General features: G+C 35.0%; 1 protein-coding gene across 3 annotated transcripts in view; it reads left to right on the plus strand.

The window, feature by feature from the left end:
• LOC18594973 (nuclear-pore anchor) overlaps positions 1-22850 on the plus strand; it is a 35723-nt gene extending 12873 nt beyond the window's left edge. Inside the window, exons 13-48 of one of the 3 annotated variants that reach the window (XM_018124705.1) lie at positions 163-266; positions 359-427; positions 1235-1372; positions 1506-1610; positions 2036-2149; positions 2256-2334; positions 3352-3395; positions 4714-4790; positions 6139-6241; positions 6402-6536; positions 6614-6712; positions 7092-7133; positions 7238-7291; positions 8939-9118; positions 9279-9326; positions 10458-10508; positions 11730-11810; positions 11891-11965; positions 12059-12243; positions 12320-12422; positions 13073-13189; positions 15213-15305; positions 16076-16234; positions 16324-16377; positions 16951-17064; positions 17283-17360; positions 17487-17636; positions 17718-17789; positions 18555-18710; positions 18807-18860; positions 19022-19109; positions 19182-19255; positions 19341-19469; positions 20118-20222; positions 20986-21154; positions 21241-22850. In XM_018124705.1, coding sequence (XP_017980194.1) covers positions 163-266; positions 359-427; positions 1235-1372; positions 1506-1610; positions 2036-2149; positions 2256-2334; positions 3352-3395; positions 4714-4790; positions 6139-6241; positions 6402-6536; positions 6614-6712; positions 7092-7133; positions 7238-7291; positions 8939-9118; positions 9279-9326; positions 10458-10508; positions 11730-11810; positions 11891-11965; positions 12059-12243; positions 12320-12422; positions 13073-13189; positions 15213-15305; positions 16076-16234; positions 16324-16377; positions 16951-17064; positions 17283-17360; positions 17487-17636; positions 17718-17789; positions 18555-18710; positions 18807-18860; positions 19022-19109; positions 19182-19255; positions 19341-19469; positions 20118-20222; positions 20986-21154; positions 21241-22631 — 4889 coding nt within the window. In that variant the 3' untranslated portion in view covers positions 22632-22850. Of the gene's footprint in view, positions 1-162; positions 267-358; positions 428-1234; positions 1373-1505; positions 1611-2035; positions 2150-2255; positions 2335-3351; positions 3396-4713; positions 4791-6138; positions 6242-6401; positions 6537-6613; positions 6713-7091; positions 7134-7237; positions 7292-8938; positions 9119-9278; positions 9327-10457; positions 10509-11729; positions 11811-11890; positions 11966-12058; positions 12244-12319; positions 12423-13072; positions 13190-15212; positions 15306-16075; positions 16235-16323; positions 16378-16950; positions 17065-17282; positions 17361-17486; positions 17637-17717; positions 17790-18554; positions 18711-18806; positions 18861-19021; positions 19110-19181; positions 19256-19340; positions 19470-20117; positions 20223-20985; positions 21155-21234 lie in introns of all 3 variants that reach the window. The other 2 variants (XM_018124703.1, XM_018124704.1) reach the window with 2 other exon arrangements.

Raw genomic sequence — 25075 nt, forward strand, 5'->3', positions numbered from 1 at the left:
TAGAAGGTGACATCTGGTATGCCTTCAAATGACTGAAAGTAGTGGCAAAATCCAGCTAACTGTGATATAAGGAGTTGGCTTTATATTGCCTGATCCAAGCTAGAGTTATGTTGGATGAGCTCAATCTGGAGCTTGTTCTTGATGCAATTGTTGTTTGTGCAGCGGAATATGAGAAAATGCGTGAGGCATACTCTATGATTAACCAGAAATTGCAGAATTCTACATCAGAACGCTCACAGCTAGAGAAAATGATACAGGAATTAAAGGTTTATCAAGTTTTTCCCCCTAAAAGAAACACATGCCTTCAATTGTTGCTGCTTTCATCTTTATTGTGGATGTCTTACGTGGATTTGTTCAGGCTGATTTGAGGAGGCATGAACGAGAGAATAGTCTGGCTCAGAAGGAGATTGCTGACCTTCAAAAGCAGGTAATGGAAAAAATGCCCATATTTTTTATGCTTAACTAGCAATTAATCTTCTCTGCAGTAATTAAGAAGAAAATTCTCTATATTATAAGCAAAGAGCATATCTTTTTCAAAAAACTTCTCTTTAATGGGAAAAGTGCCCTTATTTTGATGCTTAACTAGCAATTTATTTTCTTTGGAGATGTTAAGAGGAAAATATCTATATTAACAAATAGAATTTCTTCTTCTTCCTTTTTTGAAGTCACTGCTCTTCTTTTTCCCCTATTATTTTTACTTTTTTTTAAGTTTCCTCCTTTTTTCCTTTTTTCTCATCTTCTGCCCCCCTCCTTTTACATTTCCTCGGATTTTTTTTGTTGACTTTTCTTTTCTTTCTTGATCTTTTATTCCCCATCTTTTTCTTTTTTCTAATTATTTTCTTATAGCAGTTAAAAAGTAAAAATTGTTATATAAGTTTGTGATGAGTATGTTTGACGTGTCGTGAATTTTTGTAATTAAATACAATCTTGATGTGTTTAATCAGTCTTTGGGGTGTCTGTGATGTGTTTTGCGGCGGGTGATACACCCTTCTTTGTGTGACTAAAATTTGCACTTCTTTGTGATCAAAGTATGAAGTTCTTTATGAGTTTATGTATATGATGAAAGATGCAGCATTGTTTGTGTATGTGACATGTGGTGGCAAGAAAGGTCTAGGTATGTCAAAGTGAGGGTGGATATGTCCACTTACGGACATTCTATACTCACAAATGTGTTTTCTTCTTAATCAACGTTTGACCTATACTAATCCCTTTTTTCTGTATCATAATGCTTTAGGTGACAGTTCTCCTTAAGGAATGCCGTGACATACAATTACGTTGTGGACCTGTTGAGCATGATTTTTCTGGTGATTGTACAATTGTTGCTGCTGCTGATAGAAGTGTGGAGCCTGATGCTGACAGAGTTATTTCAGAAGTAAATTGCATTGACTTGAATTTTTAGCCAGAGTTTTTCTTCATCTTCTTAGATGATCCTTCTCCTTTTTCTTCCCCCTCTCAAATTTAATGGTGTTTATCTCATATCTTTTGTTTGAAATGATTTTAAACAGTTGACGTTTAAGGATATAAATGGATTAGTTGAGCGGAATGTCCAACTTAGGAGCCTTGTGCGTGATCTTTCTGACCAGATCGAGAGTAAGGAGATGGAGTTCAAGGTAACTAGAATCTCCTATCTTTATATAAAGACATGGGTTTGTTTAGTTGATATGGAAAAAGTGCAGTAAAAGAGATAGATAATGGAAATTTAGAGGGAAAATAAGACAGCAACTAGGGAGAAACAAGGAAATAGGTAGAAAAATAGAAGACTTGGGAGGAGAAAACCAGAATGAATCAATGGAGTGAGAAAATTACAGGACTTGATGTCTCAAAGTCTCAAGTATTCATCATCCAAAACCTATTCAAAATTTCAAATTTCATTGTATGCATAAGCTGCACCCTAAATCCCAAAACAAATAGCCTTGATTAAATAGCCCTAATAAAATAAAAAGCCTAAAGTATTCTCCATCATTAGTTCAAAGACAGACTTATGTGAAAAGAAACTATTTGACAAGTAGGTGTGGTTGCAATTATGGGACTGCAGGAAAAGCTGGAAATGGAGCTCAAGAAACAAACTGATGAAGCTGCTTCTAAAGTTGCGGTAGTGTTACAAAGAGCAGAAGAGCAGGGACACATGATTGAATCACTGCATGCCTCTGTGAGTCTCTTTATGGCCTATCATTCTCTGGTCCTTTTCTGCTTGAGTGTGCTTCATGTTTTTATTTTGTTAATGTATATTTCTCCATTATCTTTCTGATGTACAGGTTGCAATGTACAAAAAGTTATATGAAGAGGAACATAAGCTTCATCTGTCTTATTCCCCTGCAATAGAAGCAGCCCCAGGTTCTGTCTCTGCCCATCTTTTTATTTATTTGGTGGGGCAATCGTTTAGCCAGGAGTATTGGTATTTTAAGTGGATTTAGTTGGCTAGTGAACATAGAAATGATGTGTTTGATGACAATGAAAAATTTGTAGTCTGTGGATGATGAGAATTTTATCTGTTATTTGAGGTTTCGTTAATCTTAATTGCGCAAAATGACTATAAATGTTATGGACAATAGTTATCCACCTGCTTTTTTGAGGAACATAGTTGTTGTGCTTGTTATTTGTACCAGTTCCCTTGATGAGAACTTCTACCTGATCCTAATTGATCGTACTTGCTTCTCTTTTGTAGTTAATTTTCATTATTTCTCTGTTGGACTCATGAATGCATTGTCTTGTAGGAGGGGTGTGTGACTGGGTTATTGACTTAAAGTTTGAATTGGTGTTGTAAAACATTCATCTTTCTCCCTTTTGAGGGTTATATAACAGGACTGAATGTTCAAATCATTCTACTTCCTTGTTAAATATTTGGAATAGTTAAATATGCAAGCTAAACTTGGTCTGTTTAAAAGGTAGAATAACATTTCCTATGATGCAGCTCATCAGTGGTTTCTTTTATGTTTGTAGTGCATATAAACTACAAAAATAACTATCTTAAAATGCTTGTTATGGTTGTGGCAGAGAGGGAAATAATAAATTGTGGATGCTTTTACAGTGGGCAAACTTGGTTGCTTATATTATAACATAATTGAAGTCAAATTGATGGAGTTGAATTATGTTTTAATTGTTGGCCTGACTTGCTTATTTATGGTCTCCTCTGAATTTTTAGCATTTTATAAATATTAAAATTTCTTTTTTACTTGGATTTCTTATTTTTGAAATTTCATTGTTTTAAAGATAGCCTAAAGATAGCCTACTTCCATAACACTATCTTTTTCAGTTAATGTTGTACTTTTGTATTCTTTTTTGCTTTGGACTATGTTTTTACAGACTTTTCTATTTATATGAATTGTATTTATAGAAAATTCTTTATTGCAGATGCTGGAAAGAAGGACTTCTTGCTTCTTCTGGAAGGGTCCCAGGTATCAATTTTGGCTCTATTTTTTCTGGGCCCCGTTTGTTTCAGTGGAAATTGACTTCTTGAAGACAGTTTCAGCATTTTCCAGTGTTTGTTTGCCAGAAAGTGACCATGTCAACTAAAGGTGGTCACCAACAGAAAATAGGGCCATGTTTAGGGGGAAATTGTCTTTCTTTCTTTACATTTGGAAGACAATTTCCCCAGCTCAACTCCTCTTTCTCAACAGCCAAAACTCACCTCTCCCAAACCACCACTATTTCTCTGTCATTGACCACTGGTGAACCCCAACTCCATCCCTCCTCTGCCGATCTCTCTCTCCTTCAATTCATGTTTTCCTTCCTAACTCTCCTCCATAGCAGATTGCATTGCCCCCTCTTGTCTACTGTTTCACCATCAAATCACTGCCAGCCCAAACTAACTCCTTTCTTCCTTCTTTGATCTCCCCTCCTCTGCAGATTGCATCTCCTAACCCACTTTTCCTCTTCCCCAGTAAATTGCATCATCCCCTACCCACATCTCCTCCTTCTTGTGCTCATCACCTTCTTCTTGCTTCTTTCTGTGGAGATTGCATCGCAACCTTTGCTGCCGACTCTTCTTCCTTCCATTATTATTGTCAAGATCACCTACAGGTGGCCACAATAGCAACAGAAACAAACTTGAATATGGGAAAAAGAAAACACAGAAACATATGAGAAAAATGGGGGGGCAAAGAGGCATATAAACCATCCATGATTTGTAACCTCCCCATCCCCCCAAATTTTAACAACATAATGCAAATATACTAATTATTACTATATGAAGAAAAAATTGGGATAAATTATTATGGATTTTGCTTGACTTGGGTTCTGAATGAAATTGTTGTTCCGCTAAATGCCTTGTTAATATGTTATAATGATTGGTTTGGTTGGTAATGTAAAAAATGTTGAGGTATTGGAGATAGGATTATACACAGATAATCCACTTTAAGGATAGCCTCTGGTGTTTGTACATGTTTTGAGATAATTGGTGTTGAGATTACTTAATAATAACACTAAAATTGAAAATAGAAAAAAGATATTATCCGTAGTTTATTTAAACAATGGAAAATATTTTTCAAGTCCAATCCAAATAACAGAAAATTTTAGTATTTCACGAAAATTCCTTATTACAAAAAATTTTGATTTCCAAAAGTCAATTTCGGTGAAAGAAATGGAGCCTTAAATTTTATTCAGCTTGTTGGGGGGGGGGGGGCAGGGGAGAGATGAGGAGGTGGAGGAGGAGTCTGCCTGTTCATTTTTTTCCTGTTATATATGCTGATATGCTTTATCATATAATTTATAAAGCAGGAAGCTAGTAAGAAAGCGCAAGAAAAAGTTGCTCAACGGGTGAGATGCCTTGAAGAGGATCAATCTAAGGCCAGGTATATTCTTGGTATATTTTCCAGACTGATTTGTGGTCTTTGTTATAGACTGTAAAATAGAATGTTTTGAAGAATGTTCTCTGTAAATTAGCTCTATATTAGGTCTTGCGGTCATGTTAATGTTGGTAGGAGTGCTCATTTCTTTTAGGATAAGGATGCCAGGAGTTTATATAAATCAATTTACTCCTCTATTGAGAAATAGTTTAATATAGCAGAGAATTTCCAGCATTATTGCTTTATGATTGTGTGATGCAATCAACCTAGGTGTGACTCCTAAGGAACCCTAGAGGTGAAACATTCCAGCATTATTGCTTTGAGATTGTGTGATGTAATCAACCTTAGGTGTGACTTCTAAGGAGCACCTAGGAACCCTAGGTGTGAAGCTTAGGGATTTCTTTTCATTTGCCCTTTCCTTTATCTACATTTTCCTACTTTTCTCAAATATTCAGATTGAAACCACTACAAATCCTTACCTCTTAGCCGTCCTACATCAATTGGTCTCTTCTTTTATTTGTTATTTATTTACTTGATGAGCTGGGGCTCAGTGTGTGTGTTGTATACACATTTAGTCTATGCTTTAATTTTACTGGTATTATGTAGTTTGTTGGGTACTCGTGTAGCTTTAATTTTATAATGAGGGAGTAAACTTTTTATTTTCTTTTCTAATTTTATATTTCCTTTAGATGCCTGATTCACTTATTGTTTGAGACCCTTTTCTTTGCTACTTCTTTAGAAAGAAGGCAGTGAAATGTTTCAACTGCTTTCATAGAACTGCACCAAATCAACAGAATATATGGCCATAAATCTGCTGTTGAAGCCTCCTTTAAAAGCTATTTAAAATACAGAAAAGCTACATAAAATTTTAAAAAATATTATAATCCTTAGTCATTAATTATCATAAGTTCTCTTTACAGAGGATGATTAGTTTAAATGTATTAGTTTAAAGCTACTCATCTAGTTTAAATGTATCAGCAAATTATATTCTTTTGTTATACTTATGCTTGAAAAGTTCTTCTCTTGAAGTTCCTAGTGAAGAAGCTTTGCTTCGCTTGATGGGATCATATGGACCAGATAATACTCTTTCTTTTTCATGCTGTTATTAACCTTAATAGTTACTCCTCTATAGCAACTTCTATACTTGCATCATGTGGAATTAGAAATGATCTGTGCCTGCAAATTCTTGTAATAAAATGAAGTGGTGGATTATTTGGGTCATTGTCATTTTGTGGTTGTTATTAGTGGCATTTGATTCAATTATAATGCTAAAATCGCTATTTCCTTTTTTTTTCTTTTTATAAATTTTCCTTGTTGAAGCACATTATTAGCTTGTGTTATCTTTGATTGACAGGGGTGAGATTATATCTTTACGATCAGAGCGTGACAAGTTGGCTCTTGAAGCGAATTTTGCTAGAGAAAAACTTGAAAGTGTCATGAAAGAAGCTGAGCATCAGGTGATTAGTGTCAGCTTATCCTTTATATCCCCATTTCGATGGAACATATTTTCATTCTTCCTGTTTCTGTCTTCATTTTTGTTTAGTTTATGTCTGTTGAAATTTCTGTGTTAGTGTTGACTTTTTTTCTTTCTTCTTTGTTGCATGTGAAACATCCCAGAGGGATGAAATCAATGGCGTTCTGGCAAGAAATGTCGAATTCTCGCAGTTGATTGTTGACTACCAAAGGAAGCTACGTGAAAGTTCCGAATCTTTAAACGCAGCTGAGGAGCATTCTCGGAAGTTAATTATGGAGGTAAATGTCATGTTTGGGAAGCTTTATCATTCTGACTGTTGCCAATGATGCTGTTTATATGTATTTGTTCTGAACAGGTGTCTGTATTGAAACATGAAAAAGAGATGTTAGCAAATGCTGAAAAGAGAGCATGTGATGAAGTTTGTAGCTTGTCAGCGAGAGTTCATCGTCTGCAGGTTGATAGCGTGATTGACTTGGGCTCTGTCCGGTTGTTGCTTTTACACTTGATTTCATTTCTTTAAAAATGGCCATAAAGCGAAAGCAAATGATGAAAAACAAATTCATAATTGATCAACAATTAATAAATAACTAAAATGAAATAGTAATTTTAACATAATTGTTCTATATAAAAGTCAAATCATAATTTTTTTAGCCCAATAAATAACATTTTTAATTTTTAAATCTTGAAAAATATTGTTTGCTTATCCTATAGAAACAAACCATTTGTTTTTTCGTTTCCAAAAGCAAAAAGCAAGTAAGAAAAGCAACAACCAAACACTATCTTTTATTTTGCATTTTATCAGTACTTTAAAAATTCAATGTTATTATATGCAGGCTAGTTTGGATACTATTCAGAGTGCAGAGGAAGTTCGTGAGGTAACTCATCATTAATTATTTTGTTAGGAATATGTTTTTTGTTCCCTCATTGTGTTGATTTGACAAGTATTTTCATTGTATCACCCTGTTTTCTGATTTTATAGGAAGCAAGAGCTTTGGATAGAAGGAGACAAGAGGAGTATGTAATACAAATAGAGGTGTGTTTGTCGGGTTTATTTTGCATTATTAAAGAGATCTTTTTTCAGTTTAAGGTTATGGAAAATTTTGGTTGGGTTAATTAGTTATCCTTGAAATATTTCCTTCTATTGATCTTGATGCAATCAGTGTTGTTAAGGAGCTGTGCCCTAAATTGCCTCATACTTTTGGGTGAGGCACCTTTGATCAGGTGCATAACTGCTGTGCCGAGGCACACTTTTTTTGTAAGGTTGAAGACGCAAAGAAGGCCTGCCTGATTGAAGTGTCTCTTTTGATTTCTTTTTCCGTTCTTTTTTAGCTGTACCTTTAATAGTAGAAAATCGGGTAAATGTCAACATTCAGTTTTGAGTATTCAACTGCAAACAAGGGGCCATAAAGAAATCAAGAATCAGATTTTGCTTCATTTGAAGAGGGTATGTTTTATATCTTCTGTTTCTCGATTCCTTTGCCTCTTCCCTTCTGTTTATTCAATCATTTTATTTGATCAAAAGTTTTTACTTTTCTTTCTGTCAACATTTTCTGCCTATTTTTTTTTTCCTTTCTTTTCTTCAATCTATATCTTCACAAAAGCACATAAACATGTTTTTGCTGAACCCTTCAAACAGGAGGTATATGCCTGTTTTTTTTTTTTTTTCTAGAACAGGGGCTGTGTGTCTCTGTTTTATTTCTTCAAAACATAGCATGCCTATTCTGTTTTGCTTTGCTAGAACAGGGGGCATAGTTTCTGTTTTTACAACCCAAAAAATTAAAACTTTTTTTTTTCCCATGAACTTTGATTATCTAAAAGTGGAACACATATGTTCAACCTGTATTACATAAAAATAAACTTTTGCTGGTATATATTTTCTCCTTAAGCTAGTATAATGACAATTGATTTTTATTTTGTTTATTGGTGCAGGAAGTTTCAAATGGCAACAAGTGGCAATAATAAAAAGGAGCCTAGGTGGAAGTGTTATATTTTAAAAGATCTCCCTTGGACCTAAATTCTATCGCATGCGATAATGCATATTTTTAGAATTATACTGAACATATTAGTGAATTAAATGAAGCAGTCTTTAGAGTCCGTTACAAAATTATATATTAAGCTAATCATACATAATACGTAGGAGTTTTTGTTTATATGTTTGTGGGTGCGTGCATGCATTATGTATACATACTTACATTTACATGTATACGGGTATACATGTATACATGTGTGTATGTGTGTGTGTGTGTGTGTGTGTGTGTGTGTGTGTGTGTGTGTGTGTATAGCTCCTGGGTTCATTTTATAAGTCTTTTATTGATTTCTATGTGTGTTGCTTTAATTAAGTTTGAGCTGATTTCTGTATACATGGAAAAGGGGGAAAAAAAACACTGTTATGGCATGGGTGTGGATGTGTGACATAGGTTTGATGAAAGTCTGATGTTTCTTATCATCAGTTTAGAAATATGTTTAATACGGGATATCTGTGAAGTCTAGTTTCACTTCACAGATACATCTCTTCCTTTGAATGATTGGTAAAATCTTTGTTGAAAGAATTTATTTTGCTCTTTTTGGACATTGGTCTGCTTTCTTGAGAAATGCTGACGCAGTTCTTTTCATGACCAACTTTTGTCCTTAGCTTCATGAATTAACCACATATTATTATTGGCCCAACTGAATTTTGTAGAAAGAATGGGCTGAAGCTAAGAAACAACTGCAAGAAGAGAGGGATAATGTTCGTACGCTAACGTCTGGCCGTGAGCAGACTCTGAAAGATGCTATGAAACAAGTTGAAGAAATAGGAAAAGAACTGGCTAATGCGTTGCATGCTTGTGCAGCTGCTGAGGCAAGGGCTGCGATTTCTGAGGTAATTTCTGCTCTTTAAACTGTATCTTGATTATTGCACTGCTTGTTTTTATCTGCTCTAGGAGTTATATGTACATTCCTTTTGCATTCACTTGAGAAATGTTTTTCCTTTTAAAGGAGTTTTTGGTCTGATTGTTTTTCTTAATATATATTTGTATCAGGCCAGACTCTCTGATTTGGAGAAAAAGCTTAAATCTTCTGATGTTAAGGTAATATTTTCTATTTTCTCTATTTTCTTATGTTAGTGAAGCACTGTTTTACCACATGAGCTGTTAAGTTTACTGCTATTGAAGCGTATTCTTTCTTCTCTGTTCTTTGTAAGGTATTTTTAGAAATTTCTCCAACAGTAGTCTGTTTTCTTCTTTTTTTTTTCCTGTCTGCGACTTTGTTGTTTACAGTGGTCATTTATGGTTTGTTTTCTGCCTCCTGAACTTGCATTGACTAGTTCCTGAAATTTTATCCTTGGTTGATGTTGAGTTAAACTCTCTTTCATATCTGCATGGCCTCCTAAAGATTGATTTCATTTTTATATTTGAGATCAAACTTCGTCCTTGGAGTACTTTTTGACTTTTTCTCTGCTATTAAATTTTACCATCTTCTATGCTTAATATATCTGCTGATTAATTGAAGGAGGAGAAAAGTAATGTAGGTAAATGATGATAAATTCAACATCTCTGGGGTTAAGTTTCTCAGGGCTTTGAAGGATTGGGAAAAATGCTTTGGTTTGTGAATGTATCAGGTGATTAATTTTGGGAAAGCCTTTGTATAGCTTTTGAATGTTAATTTTTTCTAGGCTTCAATGCTAGAACACTAATTCTAATAAGGTTCCACCTCTAAAAACTAATTATTTTTATGGTACTAATGGAGGCCCCTGGGCCTTGAGTTACATAACTAAAAGTATCCCTTTCTGAGCCCCTATACCCGGTACTCATTCCTAAGGTTTGAACTTCATATCAGAAAGTCTCAAGTTCTAACCACCGGCTTATCTACTTTGGTTCTACATCCAGCAACTATGGTTTGATGGAACTTTGATTTGGAATTATTTTATGACTTAGAAAACATTTAAAAATGCCAAAATCTTCTATCTCATCTGCAGTATGCTTTGATCTCCCATCGCTTATGGTTAAGTTTGATTTCCTAATTTACATTATCTGGATTTTGGTAAAAAGAGTTTACTTCTAGTTTCTCTCCTCAACTGTTCTTTTGCTCTTATTCTGCCCCCTCTCTCCCTTCCTTTCATTTTTCTACATTTTCATAAAGGACTTTTTGCATTGTTTCGTATGTCTCCCTTGCATCTGATTTGGCTTTCCTGGTGAATGTTTGCTGGTAATCTGATGCAGATTTTGGAGATAGATGGTGGTACTGTGCCATCCTCTGTTTCAAGAAATGAGGTCAGTGTTCTTCAATTATCAATTTGATTTGTCTTTAGTAATACTCTCATGGAGGTGTGTGTATTATGCTTCATTGCGAATGCTGTCTGCTTGTTACATTCGTTATGGCCACTCTGGCATTTGACTATATTCAGCAGCTTTTGAAATTATTATTTGTAATGCAGCCAAAATTATTGTTGCAGTATTTTTTTAAATAGTAATATTTCAGTCTTACGCAACCAAGTTTTGTCCAGAGGAAAGTTGAGAGAACAATTGAAAAGAAAGTACAGCTATTTGAAGGCGACTCAAACTAAAATGCGTACCATTCCAAGGACAGAATGGTTAATACCTTTATGAAGGCTTTTGTTTTCCACAAAAAAATAAATAGAGGGAAAAGAATAGTCTGACTTTCTATGTACATACAACAACTTTGGACTTAGGTCCTTAGCTCCTAGTTGTAGAAACCAATATGAAGGCTGATCCTTTTTGTTGTAAGATGAGACTTTCAAGATTCTGGTAATGGAGGTCTTGTCATGATTGTCTTAATCAGACCGGTATGAGAGAGCTCCCTCTTCTTAAGGAATATTCTTGTGCATCAAAATCTTTTATTATCGTGCCAATTTAACTTTTGAAATATGTACTGCATAAATGATCATATTGGATTGAAGTTTTGACTCATTTAGTTTAAAGCTTCCATGTGTAGAGATGAATTTCTTTACCTGGAATTGCATATATATTATTTTGCTATATTTAGTGTATGCTTGTAAGATGGCCAAGTCTGTTACATAAAGCTAGAGGTGGAAAAAGCTGAAGGCTGATCCTCATCTGATGCAACCTGAAACTTGGGCAAATTAATACCAAAAACAACCCTATCAATATTGACTAAAACCTTGACTTGACCTGAATTTATTCAACTGAATTCGAACTTGATCTAATTAAATCCAGAACCATTACTGAGTTAGGTCTAAATACTAGACTACAATGTCAATAATGTTTCTTAGATCTTAAAATATATTTTTTGCTTGCTAAGAAGAGGTACCTTTCATTATGTTTTCGAATTACATGTTAAAATGTGCCGGTTATGTGTTGCTGTGTTTGAATTTTGATTGTGTCTGGTTGGAGTCTTTTTGATTTGTAATTTTGTATGTTGTTGCTCTCTTGAGTTTCACTGCAGATGAATTGTATTTTGTGTTGATTTTGGTTCTAATGGTGGTTTCCATTGTTTGGCTAAATGTCCTCTAGGTTGTAGAACTGCCAATGACAAGTGAAGAGATAGAGACACTAAAGGAGGAAGCAAAGGCTAACAGGGATCACATGCTGCAGGTTGTTGTCTACATTGTGAGCATTTTAGATTTTAATAATGGTAGAAACAATGTGATAGTATAATATGTTGCTTTTTACAGTATAAGAACATAGCACAAATTAATGAAGCTGCATTGAAGCAAATGGAACTCACACATGAAAGTTTCAAGAATGAGGTACTGTGCAATATGTTAGCTTTTGGCAGATGAACTTTTTGTAAATTTTTAGCTGATCTATATATATATATATATTCTTTCTTAATTTGGTAGGCCGAAAAGTTAAAGAGATCTTTAGAAGCTGAGCTTGGTTCACTTAGAGAAAGGGTTTCTGAACTTGAGAATGAATCTTCTTTGAAATCAGAGGAAGTAGCTTTTGCGACTGCAGGAAAGCTAGAGGCTCTTTCATCTGCATCAGCAGAAATTACAAGTTTAAAGGAGGAAACTGCAGTTAAAAGGTCGAATTCACCTGCTGTATGTTATGAAGTTATTTTGATTCTCTATGGTTTCTTATTTTCTGCCTTTTCCATATAGTTCTCAAATTGTGGCATTGGAGATTCAAATTTCTTCTATGAAAGAGAACCTGGAGAAGGAGCATGAAAAGTGGCGTGCAGCTCAAGCTAATTATGAAAGACAGGTTTGCTCAATGTGCACAGTAGACAAGACAAATGATGTGTAAATGTTTAACTCAATCAAGTCGTTGTCATTGTTCTAATAGTTGTAGTGCATTGTTCCTACTGAAATTGGAAGTATCCTTTCAAAATTGTTGAAATGGTTATTATGGAGGCTCTACTTCCTCTTTTACATTCCTTGATCATCATATCAGTTTTAGTGCTCCATAGAGGTTAAGTTATATGCATGGTAGTCGAGGTGCTTCTTTGGGCACTAAAGGCACCAGAGAGTAAAAGCCCCTGCCACCCTCTAAGTAATGCCAGCCATACTCAGGCACCCACCTTTGGTGTCTAGGCATTTACGTTTCTAAGATGAGAGGGTGCCCAAAAGCCATGCAGCCACACTTAAGTAAAATATCCTTTGTTTTTTGCTCCCTTTTTCTTTACATTTTCTTTTGAGCTGTATGTTGAATTTTAAAGAGGACATCTACAGGACTGAAGATAGTATCATAACATACCCGATTCATCCCCTCTTTCTCTCTTTCGCTTGGGATTCTGTTTCTGCTTTCTTTTTTAAAGGTTAATTTGTTTTTCATTGAATAGAGATCATATGCATCTGCTTTCATCATTTAAAAATGAAGCATCTGATTGTTTTGATGCTATCCATTTTGAACAGGTTATTCTACAATCAGAAACCATTCAGGAGCTGACCAGAACATCACAAGCATTGGCTTTACTGCAGGGGGAGGCATCTGAGTTGCGTAAATCGGCAGATGCACATAAAAGTGAAAATGTAATTATTCTTTCTTGTCTTTTTTTCATGTCAAATTGTTTTGCATTGTTTTGTGTTGCTTAGGGGTGGAAATGAGCCCACCTGAGTTGAGCCTGGCTGTGTTCAGGCTCATGTTGTCTAACCGACAAGGAGTTTGAGCTCATTTGGGCTTCAATGGGGTTTTGAATCTTTTGTTCAAGCTCAGCTCAAAAAGCAAGGAAAGAAAATCACATGAAGCAGAAACAAAAAAAAAAAAAAAATCAAACACAAAATCTCCAGTCCTGCCTCTACCTTCACAACCCATTTTCACCAAGCACCACTCTTTCATTAAACAAAAAAAAATTATCCCGAAAGGCTGAACTAACAACACCAACACTTGCAAACCCATGAGACTGCCAATTGATCCCAAAGTCAAATAAACTCAATAACATTTTTCAAGTTTGTGAATTGTCTGTAAGATGTGAAATTACAGAGAATCACAGGTATTAAGAATATTTTTTAGAACTATAGGGGTTCAAATTGATTAGAAAAGTAGAGAAAGAGAATTCTAGTTGGAGAGAGAAATGAACAGAAGGAAACAGTTATGACTGATTGTTCTAGAAAGTGGTGAGAGAAGAAGTCTCTAGAAGTTAGGAACAATGGACAAACAAGTATTGAAATAAAAGGAACAAAATATTAAAGAATGGAAATGAGCCTCACTGATCTTGGCTTGGTATAAGTAACTCCAGTCTGTAAGTAAGGCCTATTAGGGGGCGAGGCCTTTTGTGCATATACACCTAACTCTTTTTGTTTATTTGAGAAACTTTGAAATTCTGTTTACATTAATTTGTTGACAACTCTAGAGTGTCGTAGATTACTCATAAATGTATTATTGAAAATTTAAGGGAAGATATTAATTATGCCTCCGTTAAATTTGGAAAAAATGTTTTTGTTTTTGGGTATTTAGGGAATTATAGGAAATTCAAGAAAATTCAAATATAATATCTCAAGAACCACACAAAATTTATAAGTTTAAACTGTTCTGTGGTTATTATTTACTAACAAACCCTTCTTGCAGAAGCCTACTATACACCTTTCACTGGAAATTAGTTAGTTACGCCTAGTTTGCATTTAGGCAACTATAGTGGTGAGATTGGGGTGATGAGGTGGCATGTCAGTGAGATTAAAAGCAGTGGTAGTTCAATGGGTTTTTGATAAAAACTGCGACAGTGCAGTGGTGGGAGATGAAATGATAGGATAGTAGGGAGTGGTGAAGTGGTGCAATGCTAGGAAGGAAGAAAATTCAGTGATGCTGTAATTGGGCTACTGGAGCCCCTGGAGTATAGAGGCATCTTGGCTTGAGCTTTCGTCACATTGTGGCCAATCAGACCCAACTATGTGGCAGTGACCAAAACCAAACACACCGATTACGGTGTGTGGTTTTTTTTTTTCCCCGTTTACAGAGTAGTCTTGCCAGCTTCTACGCAAAACTAGTCCTTAGTAGATAGAGATATTGAATCACTCTGGACTATTTATTACCATATCAAAAGCCGGTCAATCAATTGTTTAAAACATTATGTGACATCCAAGAATAGTCTTTTTCATTGAAGCAATTGTAAAAAGCTTTAAATTCTTTTAAAAAAAATTAAGGGTCCACCATTTTTTGAGATTTTTATGAAACCAAAGTGTGAGTTAATGCTTAAAAGGTAATACTGATGTCAATATAATAACTGCATATAAAGTAAAATTGTGCTTTCTTGTGATTGGTAAAATTCAGATTTTAAATTTGTCCATTCTTATATGTATATATGTCATGCATATAAAATGTTTATAAACATGTATTTCAATTTTTATAGTTTCATGAAGTTAAGGCTTTTAGGTTGGGGGATTTAAATTAGTTTCCTTCAGTAGACATTTTCATGTCAATGACATTGTTCAGTAGAATACAGTTTTTAAGTTTCATGAAGCTGTTTTGTGACAGTTTTCTGCTTCTTGGTTGAAAATCCATAAAAAATGTTTGTAAATGTATTAGTATGACTTGGTTGCCTGAATATGTTCTCTACAGGCTGAACTTAAGGCTAAGTGGGAGGTGGAGAAATCAATCCTTGAGGAATCAAGAAATAAAGCTGAGAAGAAATATGATGAACTTAATGAACAGGTCAGTGTTGCTTTTGAAGTTGCCCTGTTTACTCGCTCTGTTCCCTGTCCACATTCTTTCTCACTTGGACAGTCATTTCAATTTCTCCACAAGTCGATAGAGGTATCAGGTTGTATATTTTAACTCATAAAACATAGCTCTTGTCCTCATTATTCCTCATATGACATGCAACAATATTGTGGGTCCAAGAAATATTAACATTGAGAAACTAGCTAATTGTTTAATCAATATAGACAAGAAGTGACTCTCTTTTAGGAAACTTGATAGGTTCCATGCTAACTCGAATATGGTAGATACAGTCACGACAATTACAGGTTCAGTTAGTCAGCTGTTAATTCAGACACTGACCAGTTGCTTAGGTTCTCATGTCCATCCTAGAGTTTTTTGTTTGATTGTTGATAGAAATGTGAATGGCAGTGTTGGGGCCATAGGATTTATTTTGCTCTTAGGCATAGGTCATTCTAGTAAAAATATCAACAATGACTTGTACATTTTAATTTTTACAATTTGGCTGTGAAATAAGACACCTATGAGGTACACCTAGGAAGGGAATTCAAAAGGTTGATGCATGTCTTCCTGCTACTATTTGCTTCTGCTTTGTTATTATTTGCATTTGCAAACATGAAATGATTTTTGTGAGGAATCTTTTTCTCTTTTTGGTTTACCTATTCTAAAATTTATTTTGTATTATTAATTTTATGCAATTGAATAGACAAATGCTAGTAGTTTTGTAAGATTTTAGATATGATCCTTTCTTATCTGTTCTTCAGAACAAATTATTGCACAGTAGGATTGAGGCTTTGCACATTCAGTTGGCTGAGAAAGATCGTGGTTCTTCTGTAATTTTGTCTCGAAGCGCTGTTCAAGATCCACTTGGTGATTCTGGTTTGCAGAATGTGGTTAATTACCTCCGACGGACGAAAGAAATAGTAAGTTCTTATTGGTCTTTTTTAGTCTGTCTCTTTTCCTGTCTTTTTCTTGCTGCATTTATTTTCTGATGTTTTCTGATCCTCAATAGGCAGAAACGGAGATTTCTTTGTTGAAGCAGGAGAAGTTACGGTTGCAATCACAAGTGAGTAATTCCTTCCCATAAATTGACCGAATTGCTTATTTTGATGTATACCATGTCAGCTTCAACTTTGGGTTTCTATCTACCTGTATATGTTTTTGCCTTTATTCTGAAATAAAAAAATTAGCAAATTAATTTTCTGGGGGCTTATTTGCTGAACATCTTGTAAGTTTTTTCCCCAATTGATGAAGGAATAAATTTGTTTATAATTTTTCTTGCATGAAAACTTATCATCTTGGATTGCCTTTGACTAGTATTATGTGAATCGATTCTATGTACAACATTAGGTATGCTCCTAGGTTTACTGGAAGTTTGTATTTTAGGTTGCTGTTTGGTTGCTGGTTCAAAAGAGGTTTGGGAAATGAAAGATGATGTAAAGAGTAATTTTTTAGATCTCTAGTGTTTTAACAGGTTAATGCCTCAAATGAGAAGTCATCAAATGTTGTGTGCTCTTTGTATTGTTTCATTTTTGTGATAACAATTTGATGTATAAAACGTAGGCTTTATAATGGCATAGCAATTCTCTTTTTTCATTGAATGGTTTCATTTGATAAATTTCTTGCATTCACTGTGTAGATTGAGAATGCTCTTAAGGCAGCAGAAACTGCCCAAGCCACACTTAATGCTGAGCGTGCCAATATAAGAGCCGCATTGATGACAGAGGAAGAGATCAAGTCTTTACAACATCAGGTTCTTCTTTACTTCTTGCCAAAATAGTAGTGTTCAGAATTTTTTCCCCATGCTTTTGCTCCTTTATAATATTTCTTTTCCCCAACTTTCACTACCTTTCAGAGACCTAGCATTTATTGGATTATCCTGATGTGTAGTGCACTCCTATCTCTTTAATATTGCCTTACAAGATATTTATGTTCCCAGCCCTCAAAGTTGCATTACTGGAATCTTTGCAGGTTAGGGAAATGAATTTACTCCGTGAAAGCAACATGCAGCTTAGAGAAGAGAACAAGCACAATTTTGAGGAATGCCAGGTATGTCTTAGGAGGAAAGCCGGCATTCTAGGATCATTTTAAAAAAAATTGAATGTAATCGCTTTGTGATAGCATTTTTATCTGTTATATTCGTCAATTTACAAGTTTACCTTGTTGTGCTTATAGAATTTACGCGAGGCAGCTCAAAAAAATAGGATTGAATCTGAAACTCTAGAGAGCCAGCTGATGAAGAGACAAATTGAGCTTGAAGCTTCTAAAAAAGAAATTGAAATCTATCGGACAGAGAGAGATTGTTTGGAAAAGAGGGTCTCTGAGGTATGAACACAGTTTTAAAGTGTAGACTGCCTTTTGTATCTGTCTTTCTTGCAACATTCTAAAATTTACTCTTCTGTGAAGTTACTTGAGAGATTTAAAAACATTGATGTGGAAGACTATGATCGCCTGAAAAATGATGCTCAACATAAAGAGGTGAGATGGGCTTTTATGAATGCATATCACCCTGTTTCAAGTATTTGAACTGAATTTGTATGAGAACTTTTAGAATCACATTCTTTTATTTCATAATTAATCATTTAAGTTCCTTAGAAAAAACATTAATAATTTCAGTTTTTCATTTGATTTTGAAAGATTCCATCTTTTTCTTTCTTCTATTAACTGCTAAAGTTATCCTTTTCTTTTTATCCCTTTTTGAGTCTTTTACGTGATGATGGTTTAACTACATGCTATTTGTGCTCTTAATTGTCGATTTTCTAAAAGTTTTATGGACAATTTTAAATAGCATTATTTGGTACTGCTTGCAAACCATTTACAACGTAAAATTCTTTGATGTAATATTTTTTACAGAAAATGGATTTTTTTTTGTGAGTTTGGTATGTACCTATCTATTTGCATTTCTTTTGAGGTCGTTGTGGGTCAGAATGAGGTCTGCAATGATTATTACTTGATGGTTACATTATATCTTACACTTTGCTGCTTTGCTCTTAAATTTTTTTTCAAGACACTGAATATTCAACAACGAATTTGTATATAGAACTATAACGTACTTAAAGAAATTACTTTTATGCTAAAATGAGGATAGTAAATGAAGTAAGAACTGGGATGCTGATTTTAAAGTTTCTTTAATAGACTGATCATCGGATCTATTGATCTGTTATACATAGCACTTATAATTTTCTATTAACTCAAGCGGCTGCTTTTTTGTTGTATTCTTATGTGCACTTTATTTTCCACCAGGAAATATTGAAAGAGAAGGATGCTCAGATAGATGAAATCATGAACCTTCTTTCTAAGAAGCAGGACACAATATCAAAATTGGAATGTGATCTTGCGACCAGCAAGTTGGAACTCAATGAGAAGGATAAAAAGTTAAATGATATTTTGCTATTAGAGGTACTTTAGTGTCCACTTCTCTGTAATTTTAGGCATCAACTTGTAGGGTTCAGTTTTGATGTAAAAAAGTATTTGATTGTGTTATTTCATGTGTAGGCTAATCTAAAGTCGGACATGGAGAAGCAGAGGAAGCTTGTCCTTCAGTATAAGGTTGTGATGAAGTGGAAATCATTACTTACTCTATTTTCTTGCTGATTTAATCAACAAAGTTTTGAGAATTGAAGTAGTTGTAAATTTTCTCCTTTTTTGTTGTTGTTATGGCTCGTGTTATTAGCTAATAGGTTTTTTGTGTTTTTTGTTTTATCTTCCAGAGGAGAGCTGAGAGTTTAACAAAAGAAAAAGAGCAAATAAGCAAAGAAAATCAAGCCCTTTCGAAACTGTTGGAGGAATTGAAACAAGGTAGGATTTTTCTTAGAATTATATTATATTATCTAGTTATCTTGTTGCTGACTTTTGAATTCTTGAATGTAGGTAGAAGGTCCATCAGTGATACGACTGGTGATCAAGTCATGAAGGAAAAAGAGGAGAAAGACACTAGAATACAGGTGCTTAAGTTGATTCTTCTTTGTTTGACTTGTTCTTGTTTTCCTTGTTTGTAAACAATTTTTCCTTCCACAATATTTTACGCAGAGTCTGGAAAAAACGGTTGAGAGGACAAGAGAAGAGTTGAAGAAAGAAAAGGATGAACATCAGAATGAGAAAGCAAAGCGTATAAAATGTGAACGGACTATCATGGAAGCTGTTAGGAAAACTGAAAAGGTTGTCTATTTGTTCTTTGCTAATATTTTGCCCTAATGAAGCAGAAGGGATTTACACGCTAATATACTTGTTCGCTACTTGAGCTTGGCTCAGAAAATACTCGAACTCAATTTGGTCAGTCAGAGTTGAGCTCGGGTAGTCAAGCTTGCCAAGTTTTGAGTACTCTTAATGCCTGCTCAAGTAGCTCACGAGCCTAGTCGAGGTTTTTTATTTTGTTAATGTATGTTTAAATATTTTGATAATGTACATATTTTATATTATATATAATTTCTAATTAATTAAAAAATATTTGTAAGAATAGCGTGTCAATTTGAGCTCAATTACAAATAATCAACTCGAGCTTAATCAAACCTTTTTTTTTATTAGGTTTTAGTTGCGAGTCTAATTGAATGAGCTTGAGTTACTCATGTTCTTTCTTGACTCAAGCACAAGCTAGGAAAATAGTACTCTGGTTGAGCTCAAACTCGAGCTTGAGCTTTGTCTGTCTTGGCACTGCTGGGCTTGATTACACCCTTAAGAAGAACCGAACTGTTGTATTTTGCTCTGAATTTGTCCATTTTAAGATAGACAACAGAATTTTGCTTATAAGTTCTGTCTCTACTAATGTTAGTTTATGTTTGCTCTGCTCTTATTGTTAATGTATTGCAGGGAAAAGCAACCGTTTTAAGTGAGCTTGAGAAGTATCAGCAGGCTTTGAAGCGCCTCTCAGAAGAACTAGACAAGCTCAAACATGCTGAAGGCAATCTTCCAGAGGTAAAAGAAGTTGTGGTGTTTATATTATTTAGGTTTCTCATTTTGTTTTGGTGAGTAAGAGGGTCTGGTTTCTTCTATTAGTCATTTATACATCAACTTTTATCCATGTCTTTTCTTTACACACTGCAACTAAAAAGCAAAAGATAAAACAAATTGCTTTCAAAATCACACTAATTTCTTTATTCCTAACAGAAATTATTGTCGGGAAAAATACAATGGAAGAAAAGTGAATTAGTCCTCTTTTTATCTAGAGTAAAGATAAATCTCACACGCATACACAAACACCTCAAGTGAGATTCACGAGTCCAACAAAGAGATAGCAAGTGAGATTATTGTCATTACATTTTCTTCTTTTAATTTATTAATTTTTTATTCTTTTAATTTTTTGTTTAGTTTATTTGCTGCAGCAGTGACTTCAATACCTGTTTAAGTGTCAATTTGTTAATTGCTTTTAAAAAGGTTGTGTTCCTTGAGTGGAAACACTTATTAATTGTTTAGGGTTCAATCTTGCCTTGAAAGAAAGGCAAAACTGCCATCTTCCCTTACTTTCTGACTTTAGCAGTTAAGCATATTAGTAGTATTGGTTTCATATCTTGAAAAACATATCTAAATAAGAAAAAGGGAGAGATACCACCTTGATGCCTACTCACTATTATGGCTTCTGTATTGAATACTTTTTCAGTGTTGACCTTGTAATTCAGGTTTCTTACTGGATTTGTTTATTTAATTTTTTTTAAAGTTCTTACTGGATTTATTTTTACAGGGTACCTCTGTGGTTCAGCTTCTTTCTGGCACCATCTCTGATGATCATGCTTCTCCATATTTATCTGCTGCAGAGGATTTTGAAAGAGTAGCACTTTCAATTCTGAATGAGCTTGGAACTGGCTCTGGAGACGTTCCTTTGGTTGACCCTTCTGTATCCACCTCTTCAGGTTGTCTTTTAGTTTATTTTTCTGAAAACTGTCTTCCTATTTTTTTCAGCTGTTGTATGACAAGTTAATTTTACTGTCAGGTACAGTACCTCATCATGATCCCATTATTGCATCCTCAACTGCTCCTGCAACAAGCCACCATCAACCAGCTAAAGCATTAGAAGAGAGGAGATCTATTTTACCTAAAACCAATATTGAAACTCGTAAAACTGGGAGGAAGCTTGTCCGCCCACGTTTTGTCAAAGCCGAAGAGCCACAAGGTTATGTGGAGATGTCAGAAGCTACATCTCTTGATGGTGATGCCCAAGGAACTCTTGCTCAACAAAATCAACCAGTTCGCAAACGTCTAGCTTCAGCTGCTTCTGAGTTGTGCGAGGATTTACCAGTTCCAGGGGAGACGAGTACTGACGTGGCTGTACCAGTTCTCAAGAAACCTAGAGGTTCAGATTCCCCACCAGAGGCTGCTGAAGGTCAAGCTGCTGCTCTTTCAGAAAATCTTGGTTGCACAGAAGTAACTGAAGAAGCGTATGATACCGTTGGTGATGTAGCTCAAGGTTCGAATGAGGAGGTTGTTGATGTGGAGAAGGAAGAGGCTGAAACAATGGAGGAGAAATCTGATGAACCAAAACAACCCCAATTAGATGGCAAAAATGAGGTTGAATTGCTGGAAAATAAAAACAATATGTTAGATGAGATGTTGGATAGGCCAAGTGGAACTGAGATGGCGGTTGACGATGAATCAAAGAATCTGGCTGAGCAAGATAGCCAACAGCTCTTGCTTGAAACTGAGAGTGAGAGGGAAGAAGGAGAACTGGTCCCTGAGGTAGTAGCAGAAATTGAAGGAGGTGCTGATGTGCACAATGGGATGGGATGCTCTGAAATTGGGGACTGTCAGCAAGAGCTAGTTCCTTTGGCTTCACCTTCTAGGGTTGATGATGAAGCACTATTTACTGCAGCAGTAGAAGGTGATAACTCTCCTGACGTAAATGATGAGAAGAATAATGAAGGTGATGTAGCTGAAGAGATTGTTGCTGAAGGATTTGATAAGTTAAATGACGGTAATCACCAGACTGCAGTGGAGACGGATCAGATGCCTGAAGCTGCCACTGGGACTGCTGAGCCTACCTCAGTAAGTGTTCAACCAGACGCCGAGGTCACAAAGCCTGCTTCTACAAGTGTTACACCAGAGACCGAGGTCTCAAAGCCTGCTTCAACAAGTGTTCCGCCTGACACTGAGGTCTCAAAGCACATTGGTTCAAGTTCTGCACCAGAAGCAGAAGATGTAAAACAAACATCTCCTGTAGGTGCAACCTCAACTTTGGTAAATCTACAAGAGCGAGCGAGAGAGAGAGCCATGCTAAGGCAGGCAGGAGTGCTTCCCTCCTCAAGTAGAGGTCGGGGAAGACCAGCAATGCGCGGTCGTGTTGCCCGGGGACGCAGTGGGCGTGGGCGTGGACAAAATTCCGAAAAACAGTGAGGAAGATTTTTTGTGTTGGCAGGGAGAGGATAAAATGTTTACCTTCTTTTCCTTGAGAAAAAAAAATCTTTCAAAACTATCGGCATAGACATAGACATTCAAAATTAATTCTCTAATAGTTAATTATTGTTGAAGATTAAAGTTTTTGACGGAATAGCTTGTTTAGACTGACATGATATTGGGTGCAGCAAGAGGAATGAATATGATAGTTTTTAGCCATATCTCGTGTAGAAGAAAGTAGGAGGTCGGGCATTGGTTTTTCCTTTTTAATGTCACTTGGCTCACTTTATTATATTTTTAAATTGAAATTAAAAATAAATGTACAATATTTATAATAAAAAAACAATTTAAATCGGCCGAGTTGCGCAAGGTGTTTGTGTAACGTTTAGTGTTCAAGCTTGGCCCAAAGCTCGCCGCTTGGATATGTGATTCATTGTAGGGTCACTTTTTCAAGGAAGGTTATATCTGTTAGATAAGTAAAAGGAAGCTTCAAAGGAGTTTTTTCCTCTAGCCACGTTAGGATGTCAATGGGAGAGATATCTGTTAATTTTAAAGTACCCGAACTTTAATTTTATTAAAAATCAAATGCCTTAATTTTATTAACTTCTCAAATAATTTTAAAAATTACTACTTTAATCTTAACTCTAATATATTTACATTATTCTATAATTACCTTAGCTCATTCAAATATTCAATTAGATAAAAAAATTATTAAAATTTTTTCATGAGTTGTCACGACCCGAAACCTTCTTCGGGCTCATGATAATCGTCGCGACGTTTCGATTGATACTCATTACCCGAAATGCCAATCGGAACCCCACAAGACTTACGTATCAGTTTCTTGCTTTTCTTGTGAGCAATCGTTGTTAAACATTCCGTTTTAAACAATTACCAGTCGTTTCCGGCACAAGTAAATCAAAAGACAAATTATTTTATTTTTGTTTTAAAAGGATTTATAAACAAATATTACTATTCAAAATATTGATTAAAATATAGCATTTTTATATAAAACAATATTTATAGAAACATGTGTAAGTAATCTTTTGTAACGTGAAAGTAAAATAAATTCATAAATACAATAATTTACAAAGTTATAATGTACAATAATAATTACAATGACAAGTGGCCCATAAATACACCAAGTGTTGGTGATAGTAACCTATTGTCTGTGAGATAGAGGGGTCAACTGGAATCTTCGACAAAATCGGGTATCTACAAGCTACCACAGGTTTGAAATATTTGGAAAAGAGGTGGGTGAGATTTTGCAATCCCAATGAGTAAACAGACATTATCATAAATATTTAAAGGCGAGTAAAATGGAGGCAAGTTTAAACAACAAATCACAAACCATTTCATAAGGTTTTCAATTTATTTCTTAAACCATAAAATATTTGTAATTTACCAAAATAGTTGTTAAGGCTTATGACTTTGATTAGAAACAGGGCTTAAGCCAAAAACTAGTCCTCGGGGATACCTTGGCCGAGGCATCTAACCAAGTCCATCAAGGTTGTTAAGATATTTACATGTTAAACACATGTTAGTTTTGAAAACAAGTCGTTCCTTGGCGTTGGCCGAGTTACACATTCATGTGGGGGTTCGACATGAAGTGAGCTCTAACACTACCTCGGGAGTTACCCTCCTCGCCTCTACAACCGGAGTAACTATGTAACCGGATTTACCGTACCCCTCTTAATAGGCAATCCATGAAAACCCGTCACTGCAATGACTTAACTCACCAATTTTAATAAAATTTTGACAGCATAACGTGGTTTTTATTTATTTATCCAGCCTGCATAGTAAAAGACAGCTTACATAATTTTTCAATGCAATTATAAAATATAGCCACATATATTCATATATCATAAGCCATTCATAGGAAAATATATTTTTCAAAACAATTGGCAGCCTCCAATTACTCAATTTCATGATCAAAAGTTTCTTATTTCAGATAATCAACACAATATATTTATTTGTCACATTTATTTTTAAAACATCAAAAGTCCCATTTTAATCTCATTTTCGTTTCATAAAATACATAAAGAGCATTTAGAAATAAACTCTAGATAATTTACAATAATAATAGGTTTACTCATAGTTTGTACAAATTAAATGCTTTCTAGGTGCCTCGATCACTGTTCGTCGAGTACGACTTCCTTGCCTTTACCGAAAGGCTCTACTCCTAGACACATTGCAAAAATTACATAATTCACCACATTGATGCTAAATCACTATATAATTGACTTAAATCCTATACTAATGCATGATATGAAATGCAATAGCCTAAAACGGTTTAAACGCGGTATTAACCTATTTTTAGCACTTTACCCGATAAATTGCTAACGCGCTCCATTTTAGCTCTAAATTGTCCCATTTTCTCTCCAACATTTCTAACCATTAAATATCAGCCAATAACCCTCTAAAATCACCAAAATCAGCTCACTTTC

The sequence above is a fragment of the Theobroma cacao genome, chromosome 7, assembly GCF_000208745.1.
Source record: "Theobroma cacao cultivar B97-61/B2 chromosome 7, Criollo_cocoa_genome_V2, whole genome shotgun sequence".
Taxonomy (NCBI): domain Eukaryota; kingdom Viridiplantae; phylum Streptophyta; class Magnoliopsida; order Malvales; family Malvaceae; genus Theobroma; species Theobroma cacao.